At 40.8% G+C, this 14,902-nt stretch overlaps 2 protein-coding genes across 2 annotated transcripts in view; one reads left to right on the top strand and one right to left on the bottom strand.

The window, feature by feature from the left end:
* Positions 1-770: 770 nt before the first annotated feature.
* Positions 771-9,406, bottom strand: pgrmc1 (progesterone receptor membrane component 1; the record flags this gene model as incomplete). The annotated part of the gene is made up of 3 exons (XM_080041726.1): positions 771-3,127; positions 3,560-3,715; positions 9,106-9,406. 3 exons carry the CDS (start codon positions 9,404-9,406, stop codon positions 3,027-3,029), a joined length of 558 nt encoding a protein of 185 aa, XP_079897852.1. The 3' UTR covers positions 771-3,026.
* An 899-nt stretch (positions 9,407-10,305) lies between these two features.
* The window catches only part of rab24 (RAB24, member RAS oncogene family), a 10,152-nt gene continuing 5,555 nt past the window's right edge, over positions 10,306-14,902 (top strand). The window contains exons 1-4 of the mRNA XM_080040638.1: positions 10,306-10,442; positions 12,149-12,363; positions 13,337-13,405; positions 13,689-13,767. Coding sequence (XP_079896764.1) covers positions 12,247-12,363; positions 13,337-13,405; positions 13,689-13,767 — 265 coding nt within the window. The 5' untranslated portion in view covers positions 10,306-10,442; positions 12,149-12,246. The remainder of the gene's footprint in view (positions 10,443-12,148; positions 12,364-13,336; positions 13,406-13,688; positions 13,768-14,902) is intronic.

Below are 14,902 nucleotides of genomic sequence, written 5' to 3'. Positions count from 1 at the left end.
AAACAGTAGCTTTCTGTAATGTTACGTCCTTATCCAATGAGCTTTAGTGTCAAAGAGAATGTCAACAAACCATTGACTACACGGGGGAATACATTTAATATGGAAGATTTTACTTGTGGGACTTTGAAAAATCACATTCATAGCAGCAGATTAGCCCTTTATGTTTTGTAAATTAAGCCGATTCTTTGCACCACTTACTGACACTTTCTATCTGCAACTTTTATATTTCTTTATTTGTATTTTCATGTATCTTATATGTTGTTTTGTATTGTATCTTGTACAGCACTTTGGTCAACTGATGTTTGTTTTTAAATGTGCTATAGAAATAAATTTGACTTCGACTTTGCAATATGTAAAAACTACAGTCTAAAATGAGGGAATTTGTATTTAAATTGCATTTCATTTCGCTGCTTGTAATTTTTGTAAATTATAAAAATCATTGCACATTGATCTACAGTCCAAAATCGGGAGTAAATCACAAACAAATTCTGCAAATTCTAACATTTGTGAGACAAATTAGTCAAAAGGTGACAGAAAATGAAGATAGGAATACTTGAAAACCATATCTTAGGGGGGCAAACAGAGGACATTTTAAATTTAGTAACGGAGAGCAGAAAATAGTTGATGTTTTTTGCCTTAGAAATGACTTTAATGGTTAAAGAATTATAATAATTTTTTGCATCACATTTCACAGATCACGTCGCTGCTGCCGGACGCAACAACGTAGATTGTCACAGGTTACAAAAATCTCTTACAGTTTAAAAGGTGTAGTGTGTGTGTGTGTGTGTGTGTGTGTGTGTGTGTGTGTGTGTGTGTGTGTGTGTGTGTGTGTACGTGTGTGTGTTTAAAGATGGTGTCAGTGATTCTGGAGAACGCTTGTTGTCAAAATCACTTTTTTTTTGTCAAAATCAGTGAATATCTCCTCATGATCTGCTACCTGTCTGTACTATGGCTGAGCCTAGGCTGTGTATTAATCAACACCAAAAAAAAATTTCAGCGCACACACAGTACAGACAGGTAGCGGATCATGAGGAGATATTCACTGATTTAGGACAAACAAAAAGTGATTTTGACAACAAGCGTTCTCCAGAATCACTGACTGCACCTTTAAAAAGGGGCAGACAGAGAGACAATTAAACAGTTAATATATATAACAGTAAATGACAGTTTGAATGCAGACGTGGTTGATTAGGATAGATTGCTTCACACGGATTATCTGTTTCTAGTGTTTCATGTGACAGATTTCAGACCTTTAAAATCATGGACATGGCTCCAGGCTGTGTGTAAAGGCTCTTGCACACCGGACACGTCGCGAATATACAGCGCGAAAAAATGCGAATAATTTGGACCGTGAATTTTGACTCGAGTGTCTGACTATCTGAATCAACGTCTTCGAAAAATCTAAACTCCTGTTCGAAAAAAATATAAGCCGTAAATTCCGCTTTTATGGAAGATTATATGGACTCTATATACGTTCACTAATTATTATTATTATGAACGGGCAAAATTAATCGCACAAAGAAAAAATAAATCGCGCCCGGTGTGCAAAGGCCTCAATTCTCATGATTTTTAATACACCTCTTCAAACTTGTCCAAATAATCTTTAATCTCAGAATAATCGTTTCATAACCTTGTCTTGATATTGGACCGTTAGCATAAACAGAAATGTGCAGCTGGATTCACTGCCGTAGCTTTATATTAGGGACTTTAAGCATCGGCGGTTGAGAGGACGGCTACGGCGGTCAAGTAGAATTTTGAGCATTCGAGAACTTATGTCATCACCTCCTATCGCTGTAGTCAGAGCGAGTCAGAGCCGTAGTCCGTCTGTTTACAACGGCAGAATGGGGTTTTTGACGTTGTGAGCGCTACACCAACTGCAGCAAGTAGCCGGTCTAAGTGTTGCTAGGTGATAGTGGAGCCCGTTGGAATCTTTCCCTGTCGCCGTAGCCGTCCCTAAAACACCGCTGCTTAAAGTCCCTATTATCAGAACAAGGGATGAATACAGTATTTGGAAATATTTAGTTTGTTCCGAATCCTTATACAAAATGGTGCGACAAGAAAAAAAAAAATCTGACCGTTTCAGAAATATTTAAAAGGTGAAGTAAGCGGTTTATCTATGTTAATATAAGTGTTAAATCGCTCTTTATTCATACAGTGATCACTTACATAATGTGCGCGTTTCATAAAGCCGATCTCTAGCTAAAAGAACCATTCCGCTTACAGCACCTTTAAAAAGTTCCTCGTAGCTTTAAATTATCGAAGTGACTTCTATTTGATAAGATTTTGTTTGCCTTTAATCATTATGATAGAGATGTGGACCCTTTATGAGAACAAAATAGTGTAATTTTACTTGAATTCAATATTTTTTTTAATTAATTTGAGACAATTTTCTCCCCGATTCAACTAATTTTTCGTGGATTTCTGCATGAAAGGAATGTTTTTAAACTGCAATACATCCTCAGACCAACTGTTTTCAACGTACAGATACAAATACAACCGTCAGCAGCTTTATATAAAGTTGGAATAATTCCTCCAATGAGTCAAAATCAGGATCAAAATTGACAGAAACAGATTAAAAAAGGTGCTACGAGGAACTTTCAGTGTGTGTTAATTCTAGCGCCGCCTTTAGACAAAAGCAGGTAGTGTTTTTACCACGCCAGCTGTTGTTCCTGGGTGAGCTTATATACCCATGGCAAAGGCATTAAGAAAAACTATATGAAAAAAATGAAAAAAATAGCATTCTTTTACACTGATGGTCTCGTTTAGCTGTTACATGTAATCTAAGATCATCAGAGTGAAAAATGAGACCGTTTCAGAAATATTTTAAAAAAGTTCCTCGTAGCACCCTTTAAAAAAAATCTAAAGAATGCAGCTTGTAGGCTATAAGAGTATATAAAACTGTTAATTTCCCTCTTTAAAGTGAATCAGTCAGAGTGTTGTCTGAATGGGCCATAAACCGTACAGACAGACAGTGTTAAGGCATGGATCATGTCTCCGTGGTAGCCGTTAGTAGCTGTTAATATTTTCTAGTCCGTCTTTTTGTCCGTCTTGGTCTCCTGCTCATCGTCTGTGTATTCCGTAGGCTCCTCCCCCGGCTTCAGGAGCTTCCCGATGTAGTCGTACTTAACTGGAGACGAATATAAAACGAAAAATAAATTACACACGTATAAAGTGACAGAGACACACACTCCACAGAGAACCCCCCCCATCCCCTCCCTCCACACAGAGACACAAACACCACAGAGAGAGACACAGACAGACAGACACAGAGACAGACCGACAGAGAGAGAGAGACAGATGGACAGACAGAGAGACAGACAGATGGACAGACAGACAGATAGAGAGACAGACAGAGAATGAGACAGACAGACAGAGAGAGACAGACATACAGACAGACACAGACACACAGAGACAGACAGACAGACAGACAGACAGACAGACAGACAGACAGACAGACAGACAGACAGACAGACAGACAGACAGACAGACAGACAGACAGACAGACACACAGACAGACAGACAGACACAGACACACAGACAGACAGACACACAGACTCACATGTGAACTGCGTCTCCCACTCTGACAGACTCTCTTGTTGCATGGCGTTGAGGTCAGACAGGTCGTCATGGTGATCTTTAATGGCCGACTCCTCCAGACAGAACGTGGCCAAACCTCTGGACGCGTCTCGGCCCGCGAACACTCCGTACGGACCCTCTGGGAACCAATCAGAAGACAGGGTTAGAACACTGGGAACCAATCACAAGAGAGTATGAATACAGGGACCAATTACACACACACACTGTAGGACACAGACAGACAGGGAGAGACCCAGACAGACAGACACAGACAGACAGAGAGAGTAGGGCTGGGCGATTAATTGAATTTCAATTTCGGTTACAATTTTGGCTTCCCTCGATCATGAAAACAAGATAATCGTAATAAAACGGTTATTGTGCGGCACGCCGGGTCATGTGTAGTAAATGCAGCGCACCCTTCTGTCTCCACCTGCGCCCCGCCCCCGCCCGAACACTGTCGCTTTCAGCGATTCCAGTGCAATTGTTTATTCAGCATAAAGTTAAAACGCTCGTCCAGGATGTTACACCGAAACACAAAAGCCTTGCGCGATTGAAGCAGCGTTCACTCGGTGAAACATGGTGTGAGTGAGACACTGTGATGGCGGTGGGTAACGGTGTCATTCACTGTGAGAACTTGCCGGTGTGAGCCGCCGCGCAGAAAAGCTCTGTGGCTTTACGGGTAAAATGATAGTCGGGGATTCCTGCACGTTAACGTTGTTGAGGGGAAAGGCTTCCGCTTTCTGATTGCATTTCTCGAGCCTGAATATATTGTGCCATGTCGGCAAACTATCTGCGCGACAAGAGCAAATATACAGTGAGACGCACCCCCTCCGTTAGTTTCAGTCTACAGACGAACAGTTACAACCAGCACCTAAGCATGGACTTCGTTTAAATAAAGCGTCTAATTTTTATGATCAGCGCTCTGATGCAAATTCTGAAGTCTGAACATTACGGTGTCAGCTGTGGTGTAGTTTTTTTTTACAGCAACTCAATGTGCACTGCAAAAAAAAGAAGGCAATAAGTCGATCTTTTTGTAGATTCATAGCCTACCTCCTCTTATAAGTCGAAGTACAAATCAATGAATGGTTCACAATCACATCCCTAGTAAAATATTAATTTTACTCTTAGATTCGAAGGTTTTACTGGTTATTTATTTTGTGTGGCTTTTTAGTTGTAGGCTGTTTGAGGAGCACAATTGGGAGTTTTGTTTATGTAATGTTGAAAGAATTGGCTGAATTTTCATTTTGGTGCATCCCTACAGCGAATAATCATCTTTAATAACCGTGATTACAATATCAATCAAAATAATCGCGATTATCATTTTTGCCATAATCGAGCAGCCCTAAGAGAGAGACAGACAGAGAAAACCTCTGGACGCGTCACGGCCCGCAAACACTCTGTATGGACCCTCTGGGAACCAATCACAAGAGAGGGTTAGAACACTGGGAACCAATCACAAGAGAGGGTTAGAACACTGGGAACCAATCACAAGAGAGGGTTAGAACACTGGGAACCAATCACAAGAGAGGGTTAGAACACTGGGAACCAATCACAAGCGAGTATGAATCCCTGTTTACATGCAGAGAGAATGCCGACTATGAACGAGTTATCCAGGTGTTCTTATCCGACTTTGCTTAGTTGTCCGTTATTGTGCCGATTTGTGTGTGAAGTAGATCGGATAAAAAGGTGTTTACATGCAGGTTAAAAGTCCTGTTGAGGTCTTATTCGTTTAGTTATCCGATTATGAGTCTGCATGTACACGCACTGACTGACTGTTTTAGATGAATTTAGGGATAAAAAAAACTGAACAAATGGCCAAATCAAGACGTGACTATATATACACACTTCCCAAACACTTCGTAGGGACCAATAAGAAGAGAGTATGAATACACAGGAACCAATCAGAAGAGAGGGTTAGAACACAGGGATTAAAGCTGGGGTATATGATTTCTGATTGGTCAAAATTAACATGAGTTGACACTTTGACCAATCAGAGCGAGGCTTCCGATTCTCTGTTCTTATTGGCTGTTGGGACTGTCCATTCACTTTGGCACGACGTTGTTGGTGTAGAGCGTGTCAGGGAGGGACCATAGGGGAGGGACCAAAGAGAACAAGTGGAGCGGTTGAGGTATTTGGATTCAAATCTCTATCCCAACTGCCATTTTCTCCCCAAATCCTCCACCCCAGCTTTAATCAGAGCAGAGGGTTAGAGACAGTAAAGGGAACCAATCACTGTTTTAGCTGACTTGAGGGTTAAAACACTGAACAAATGAAGACGTAATTATATACACACTTCCCAAACACTCCGTACTAGGGCTGCAACTGACGATTATTTTGATAATCGATTAATCTGTCCACTATTTTCGCGATTAATCGATTATTAAGCGATTCGTGTTTTGGTTCGTAAAATGTCAGAAAATGGTGAAAAATTTTGATAAATTTTCCAAAGCCCATGTTGACGTCCTCAAATGTATTGTTATGTCCAAAACACACAGATATTTCAGTTTACTGTCATGATAGGATTAAAGAAACCAGAAAAAATTCATACTTGAGAAGCTGAAATCAGAGAATTTGGAAATTTTTTATTAAAAAATTACTCAAAACGATTATCAAAATAGTTGGCGATTATTTTAATAATCGATTAATCGTTGCAGCTCTACTCCGTACACGGACCTACTACTGTCACTCAAAGAATTGATTTCAAAATACTGATGTTGGTTTATAAAGCACTAAATGGTTTAGCGCCAAAATACATTACTGATCTGCTGATACGTTATGAACCGTCCAGAGCCCTTAGGTCGTCTGGGACAGGTCTGCTTACAGTCCCTAGAGTTAGGACTAAACGAGGAGACAGACAGACAGACAGACAGACAGACAGACAGACAGACAGACAGACAGACAGACAGACAGACAGACAGACAGACAGACAGACAGACAGACAGACAGACAGACAGGTCTACTTACAGTCCCCAGAGTTAGGACTAAACAAGGAGAAGCAGCTTTTAGTTTTCATGCTCCAAATATCTGGAACAAACTCCCAGAAAACTTGAGGTCTGCTGCAACCCTCAGTTCTTTTAAAATCGAGTCTGAAGACTTTTCTGTTTCCATTTTAACCTGTACTTTTAATTTAATTTAAATGTTTTACTTCTTTTCATTCGCTTTTAAATGTCTTCTAATGTGTTTTATGTATTCTAATCTTGCCCCTGTAAAGCACTTTGAGTGGCCTTGTGTTTGAATTGTGCTATATAAATAAACTTGCCTTGCCTTACTAAAGGAAAGAGGGTTAGTTAGAGAAACACAAGGTACCAATGAATGAGAGAGTCAGAATAATCATACAATAGAATGATTAGATTTTTTGCTTGATTGGATTTATAAAGCGCTTTTTCTACGCACTCAAAGCGCTTTACAGGGTTTTAATCTTATCTAGGTGTTCAATCTTATCCGACTTCGCTTAGTTGTCCGTTATTGTGCCGATTTGTGTGCGAAGTAGATCGGATAAAAGGTGTTTACATGCTGTTTAAAAGTCCTGTTGAAGTCTTATTCGTTTAGTTACCCGATTAGGAGTCTGCATGTAAACGCACTGACTGTTTTAGCAGAGCGAGGATCAGATTCTCTGTTCTTATTGGCTGTTGGGACTGTTCTAACAAGGGTTAGAGAACACAAGAACCCATGAGAGAGACAGAGTTAGAAAACTATATGTCAGTCCGTTAAAGGTGCTCCGAGTAGCTTTCAGTGTGTGTTCATTTGTGCTACTTAACCACCCAGAAACCCTTAACACAAGCAGCTGTAAGCGCTATCAAAACGTCCTTGAGTGAGAGTGAAAACGTGCACACACACACAGTCCCGCACACACACACACACAGTCCCCCCCCCCACACACACACACAGTTCCCCGCACACACACACAGTCCCGCACACACACACACAGTCCCCCCCACACACACTCCCACACACACACACACACACACACACACAGTCCCACACACACACACAGTCTCCCCCACACCCACACACACACACACACACACGCACACACACACACACGCTTCAGTTCAATGACCATGGGCGGATTTCAAAGCTAAAAGCGTTTAATCACGACAGACAGTGAGTTATCATGTTGGTGGTCAGAGGTTACACGTTACAAAGGTGACGATATGAGATCACAGAAAATAACGGGGAGGTCTCACTCTGTGCCCGTTTCTAGTCACAGAATAAATGATCACTTATACGCAGCATGACTTAGCAGATTCTTGCTGCATCAAGGAATTTGTAACCAACTTCGAGTCCATTGCTATAGCCAAAAACTTTTCAATTTCATAGACGGAGGGAAATTTTAACTGTAGCCTAGGGATAAAATCGAATCAAATTAGTTATTTTAAAAAGAAGAATTTGCGTTCATTAATTGAGGCTAAAGCCCAGTTCAGACCAAAGATTCGCCTTGCAACTGCTTGCAACTGCAACTCCTTGCGACGAGACCGCCGAAACGTTCTAAAACTGGACCTTGCGATTTGACATGTTAAATCTTCTGCGACGCCTTGCAACGGCTTGCAACGCGCTGCGACGAGCAGTTCACACTGCTGCGATTTATCCCCTGCGACGTTCTAAAACCGTCTCGTCGCAAGCAGTTGCAAGGTGAATCTTTGGTCTGAACTGGGCTTAATAAAACTCAATTCAGCCGCAAAACTACAAGGCAATGACACAAAAATACTGCAAAGTAATGCAAAAAAATAAAAAGTCACACGAAACAACTATAATGTGACTAAAAAACGAATATACTTTTATTTAGTCGAGGCAAAGTTTTTTTATTCTCCTATGCAGTAACTCATCTCCCTTTCAATAGAAGATCTCTGGTTCCAAGGCTACGCAGCTCCTCTTTATGTTGTGAAACGGGACCTCGACTAGACTATAGAACTCCCAGGGGGTGTGTGTGGCGAACAGTTACAAAAATCCCTTTAACACACGCCAAACTGTGAGCTACAACACACTTGCATTTAATATCAACTTATTTCTACGTTTGGCATGGTATAAAACGCTATAAATATGTCCAAAACATTCAGGGAATATGCTAGTCGCAGCCATAAAATAGTACCACTGTCCACTGTTAAGTAGAGTACGCCATGTTAGCTGTTAGCATGTCTTTTGTTTGTGGGTTCACTTTTTCAATTGTCGAAAAAAAAGTAGGCCTATTAAAAAAAATAGCCCACACCACTGTTTCGGTGTCACCCCCACAAAAACTACATTCTGCATCTATCTCTGTCTATCTAGATACGTGCACGTTGTAAGGCTATCTCCATATATTATGCACAATTACAAGAAATATCTATTTTTTCTTTATTTTTGACACAACATTTGAAAGTTTAAAAAAAACAACTGCCGCTGCACGCAACGCCAGAAGTTGATGACGTTACGTTCGAAGAATGGAATGGAGTCATGGAATGGAACGCTGTGTAACCATAGAGACAGTAGGCGGCCCTAAATAATATAATATATATATAAATAAATGTTGTTGTTGTTGTTTTTTTTTTTTACCTGGTCCGTAGAACTTCTTGCCCCGGGTTACGTCGAAAACCTTCCCGTTAATGGCCATGAGGATGCGGGGGTCTTGCAGTCCATCGTACGGCCTCAGTTCGGCCAGAGAGAAGTCCCTCTTTTTCAGCTTGGGCAGCGGCTTCTCGCCCTCTTCGACCTCCGGGGTTTTGTCGCCGCGAAATATCTTGTAGAGCAGGAAGAGACAGAGGCTGAGGAGGGTCAGATTCAGAGGAGACGTGAAAATCTCCTGGAAAACGCCAACTGAAGAAGTTAGCTCGCTTGTTCCCTCTTCGTCGGCCATGTTGGATTTGTGTGTGTGTGTGGTGTGTGTGTGTGTGTCCCTGTGTGTGTGTGTGTGTGTGTGAAAGGGGCAGATCTCATGAACCAATCACAGCCGCGGTGTCAGAGGCATCGTTAGCGGTTTTGACGAATCAGGTTCCCCTTGTGTGTGTGTGTGTGTGTGTGTGTGTGTGTGTGTGTGTGTGTGTGTGTGTGTGTGTGTGTGTGTGTGTGTGTGAGCGTGCGTGTGTGTGCCTTGCCTATTGTTGACATAACTGTGTACTTATTTGTCCTACTTACTGTCCTAAAAAATAAAATAAAATGTACACACTAAATAATTGTTTTAGAAAAATAAACAACGCTCAAGCTAAAACAAATAAATGTAGGGTACTCATTTCTGACTAGTGCCTAGTGTACAGACATACAAAAGTTTTAGCCTAAAAAGTATAATATAGAATCAACACGTAGGCTTCCAGATACAATATCAATACTTTAACACTATTTTCAGTACAATATTGCACACGAAAATACACTATAAGCAACCTATTAATTGCGCTAATAATAATAAAATAACATATATTTAAAATAATAATAATAAAACTACAAAAAACTACAAAAAGACTATTTACGGTTCCACATCCGGTAGTTGTGTCCTGCATTTCAGTCCCTCCGCCTCCGCCGCGTCATTAGTTCCGGGCTCAAACAAACAAAGCTCCGATGATTTTCAAACAATTCCCGTCACTTCTCTGGAAATGTTTTCAGAAGTAAATAGAGCTCTTGCCCTTTTAAAAAAAACACTTCAACCGGTTTCTGTAACGATATTTAAGCCAGAACTAGCGTATTTATTGTATGTGAAGTCATTGCGCTAAAGTGGAACTAAATAATTCTTCGCGGACGGGACACACAACCATAACAACATAACACCACCCAAGCAGCGGTTGCTTGCTTGCTTGTCACTGTGTTTACTTCATCTTGGGTCGGCTAACTGAGGGTGACAGCGCCCGTTTCGACAAAATCAGATGTTTAAGCGGATTTATCGAGTCAAAATTAACCATAAGGTGAGTGTTTTTAATGCTTTTGATGTTACTGAAGTGTAACGATAGCCACATTAGCCGGGGCTAGCCGAGGCTTTTCACATACAGTAGAAGCTAGCGTCAACGACTAATACCCTTTCGTTTTAAGCTAAGAAAACATCCCCTTTGTGTGTATTTTTAAGTCGTATATAGTGAAGTATTTCAGCAAGGCCCGACCCTAAGAAGGAATATGATTTGGGGAGTCTTTCATCGCTTAACATGGCTCCGATTGAACCAACTTGTGGTCTGTTAATGTCATTTGAAGCGGTCACATAATGTACTAATAAGTATGGAAGCCCGATTGCGCCAGTAAAAATGATAAAAACAAGATGACAACTTCGCCTTGATAAATATATCACCATGGTAACTCAAAATTAACTGATCAAACATTTTAATAAAGTGAGAAAATTGGTCATAATTATTAGATAAAAAAGTTGAAATTAGTGGCAGTGCTGACTTGGTTTTACTTGAAGACCTACTTCACCGGTGGGAATATGAAGGTGTATTGAACTCTGAGATCCTATGTTGTATAAATCCGCAAACATTTTAGAAATCGGTTCATCCTAGCCTGAGAAAAGGCAGAAAGAGTGTTTTATGGTCTCCCTGTCTAACCCTACATTTTACCCATGCCTAAAATCGAACTAGTAAAAATGTAAGGTTAGGATTAACAGGACAGCTGGGCCAAGGGAAGACTGAGGGAAGAAAAACCTCATTCATTATATTATAATAGTGATTTTATAATGATAGAACGCCGGTTCCGTACGGGTGAAGTATTCCTTTGAGAATAATTCATGTTATGTGTGAAATGATACATGACCTACAGATGCAACACATGATAAGAGGAAGTAAAAATACCCAGGAAAGTTTACAGTTTGGTAATAATTGGTCATTCTGGAGTTTTTGACATTTTTGCCATTTTTCCCCAATGTAGTAGTAAGTAGTAAATGTTTTTATTTTCGGTCCATGACCACAAGACACAAAGAAGACAAACAACTTTCCTTAAAAGCATCAAAGGCCGAAAAAGGGTATAGGACGAAGCCGAGGCTTATTATGCCTTATCACCCTCTTTACATACCGCTATAAAATATACAATGTATCACAAAAATAAAATATAACATAACTTAACACAATACAATACAACATAACAAACATAATACAATCAATACAATATAATACAATTCAACACAATATACTATACTATAATATAATATAACATAATACAATACAATGCAATATAATATAATACAATATAATATTTGAAATAAAAGCAAAATGCATTTAAAGGTGGAGTCAACCTTCCCTTTGTAAATACATTATTAAAAACAGCTTTGTAACAGTAGTGTCTTGTGACTCACTGGTCAGTCATCTCCCAAGGTAGACATTGACTCATCACAAAGTAGGCAGGGGCGCTCCGGTGGTGTAGTGGATAGAGCGTGTACCATATCGGCTGCGGCCTTCGTTGCAGTGGTCGCGGGTTCAAATCCGACCCGTGGACCTTTAATGCAGGTCATCCCCCCTCTCTCTCTCTCTCTCTCTCTCTCTCTCTCTCTCTCTCTCTCTCTCTCGCTCTCTCTCTCTCTCTCTCTCTCTCTCTCTCTCTCTCTCTCTGTAAAGCACTTTGAGTGGCCTTGTGTCTGAATTGTGCTATAGAAATAAACTTGCCTTGCCTTGCGTTCTTCTTCTCTCTACAGAAGCGGTAGTATTGAGAGCCTCCTACATTAACCCCTGGTCCTCCCCCTGTGTTGTGCGTTGGGCCTATTCCCTCCCTCTGCCCTCTAACCCGCCTACTATGAGCGCCATGCGGGTCGACGCCAAAGTCGTGATGCTGGGGAAAGAGAGCGTCGGCAAAACCAGCCTGGTGGAGAGATACGTGCACCATAGGTTCCTGGTGGGACCGTACCAGAACGTAAGGGTTAACCATAGTGTTGTATCTGTCTGTCTGTCTGTCTGTCTGTATCTCTGTCTGTATCTCTCTCTCTCTCGCTGTCTGTCTCTCTCTGTCTGGGGTTAAGGGTTAACCATAGTGTTTTAATTTAAATTATGTCTGTATCTCTCTCTGTCTCTGTCTCTGTCTGTCTGTCTGTCTGTCTCTCTCTCTGCCTCTCTCTCTGCCTCTCTCTCTCTCTCTTAGTAAATTTTTTTTGTCTATTTATCTTCCATAACATGTCTTCTTTCATACTAGTATAAATCAAAAGGTCCAACATGTACATTCAGGTGTTTATTTGACTAAACCTTGTCTGGTTGCGTCTGTATATTTCTCCTATACAACCATCTTTAACGGACATTATCTCAACATTAGTTGTTTTTCTCCAATACCCTGAACCAAAAATCTTCAACTTCTAAAGCACTTACATCAACTAAACTTTCCATAATCATTCTCAGCACTATTCTGAAGGTTATCACTGAAGGATCTATGATTTGGACCCCACAAAAAAAACTGCATGATAACATTTAAGCATTAAACCTGCAGTGTGTAGAATTTTGGGTTTTATTTCCTAGCAGATTTTGTAGAAAGTAATTATAATATCCATAAGTACGTTTAATTTAGTGCATAATAGCTGAAAAAAATGTTTTTAATTATTTTTTTCCCCTTAGAAAGGGTCTCATATATATCCATATTTCTACATATTTTGGACCAAGGCCTAGTGCCGCCATCTTGAAAGTGTCATAGTTGGAATGTCATCAGGTACATTGTTTAATTTAGAATAGTTCTTGTCCTTGAAGGCCACTGTAGCTTCTGTTATTATTCTAAAGGGTTGGGGTTACCCAGGGAGCGTTGCATTCTAGAACTTTGTAGAACTTTCTTGATGATGTCATATTACACACTGCACCTTTAATGTGCCGCTAGTGTCTTAAAGTTGTTTGTATCTTCTTAACAGACTATCGGAGCTGCTTTCGTTGCCAAGCCGATCCAGGTCGGAGAGAAAGTGATTACACTGGGAATATGGGTGAGTCTTTATCATGTCAATCTATGTAAATATCTGACATTTAACACACACACACACACACTCACTCACTCACTCACTCACTCTCACACACACTCACTCACTCACTCACTCACTCACTCACTCACTCACTCACTCACTCACTCACTCACTCACTCACTCACTCACTCACTCACTCACTCACTCACTCACTCACTCACTCACTCACTCACTCACGCACATACACACTCACTCACTCACTCACTCGCACACACACACCTTACTGTTCTCTTCCCTGTGTTTTCAGGACACGGCTGGTTCAGAGCGATATGAAGCCATGAGCAGAATCTACTACAGAGGAGCGCGGGCGGCCATCGTCTGCTACGGTGAATATAAATATGATATATATTTTATTTTATTTTATCTCTGTTTCTTTCTCTCTCTCTCTCTCTGTCTGTATCTCTCTGTCTCTCTCTGTCTGTCTGTCTCTCTCTCTCTGTCTGTCTGTCTGTCTGTATCTCTCTCTCTCTCTGTCTGTCTGTCTGTCTGTCTGTCTGTCTGTCTGTATCTCTCTCTCTCTGTCTGTCTGTCTGTCTGTGTGTCCGTATGTCTGTCTCTCTCTCTCTGTCTGTCTCTCTCTCTCTCTCAAGCGCTGGTCAATTTAGTACGATTTGTCTATTTATCTTCCATAACATGTCTAAGATTTATAAGGGTTTATTAGATATTAATAATAAGGGATGGGGGGAGATACGATTTTCTAAACACAAAAAACACTCAAAATATAGGATACTTGGGGCGCCCTTAGCTCAGTTGGTAGGGCGTCCCCCCCATGGGCCTCGGCCAGCAGCGGACCCGGGTTCGATTCCAGCCCGCGGTCGTTCTCTGCATGTCACTCCCCTCTCTGCCCCATTTCAACTCTGTCTCTACACTATCAATAAAGCATAAACATGCCCAAAAAAAACAAAAAAATATCTTAGAACAAAAAAAATATATAGGATACTACAATGGATTAAACCAACAGTGAGAGTGTGGGGGTTTTATAAATTATATAAATCTACGATCTACAAATCAACATAAATGACATCTCGCCCTATCCTTAATTAGATATATAAAAGTCTTAAGGCGCTCCGGTGGTGTAGTGGATAGAGCGTGTACCATATTGGCTCCGGCCTTCATTGCAGTGGTCGCGGGTTCAAATTCCCGTGGACCTTTACTGCAGGTCACCCCCCCCCCCCCCCCCCCCTCTCTCTCTCTCTCTCTCTCTCTCTCTCTCTCTCTCTGTCTCCCCATTTCAACTCTGTACTGTCTAATAAAGCTTGAAAATGCCCCAAAAAAATATATATATATATATCAAAAGTCCGGGAGTTTTACTGCCATGGGGTTTGACACCTGCACCAATGCTTTATACCAGTTGGTTTTCAAACTGTGGGGCGATAAAGATGTTCAAATGCATTTTAAAAAAGCTAAACAAAAACATACTTAGATAAAGATGTTCAAATGTTTAAAAAAAACGCACAAAGA

Source organism: Ammodytes marinus, assembly GCF_949987685.1.
Source record: "Ammodytes marinus genome assembly, chromosome: 14".
Lineage (NCBI taxonomy): Eukaryota > Metazoa > Chordata > Actinopteri > Uranoscopiformes > Ammodytidae > Ammodytes > Ammodytes marinus.
This window is presented reverse-complemented; position numbering and strand designations above follow the sequence as displayed.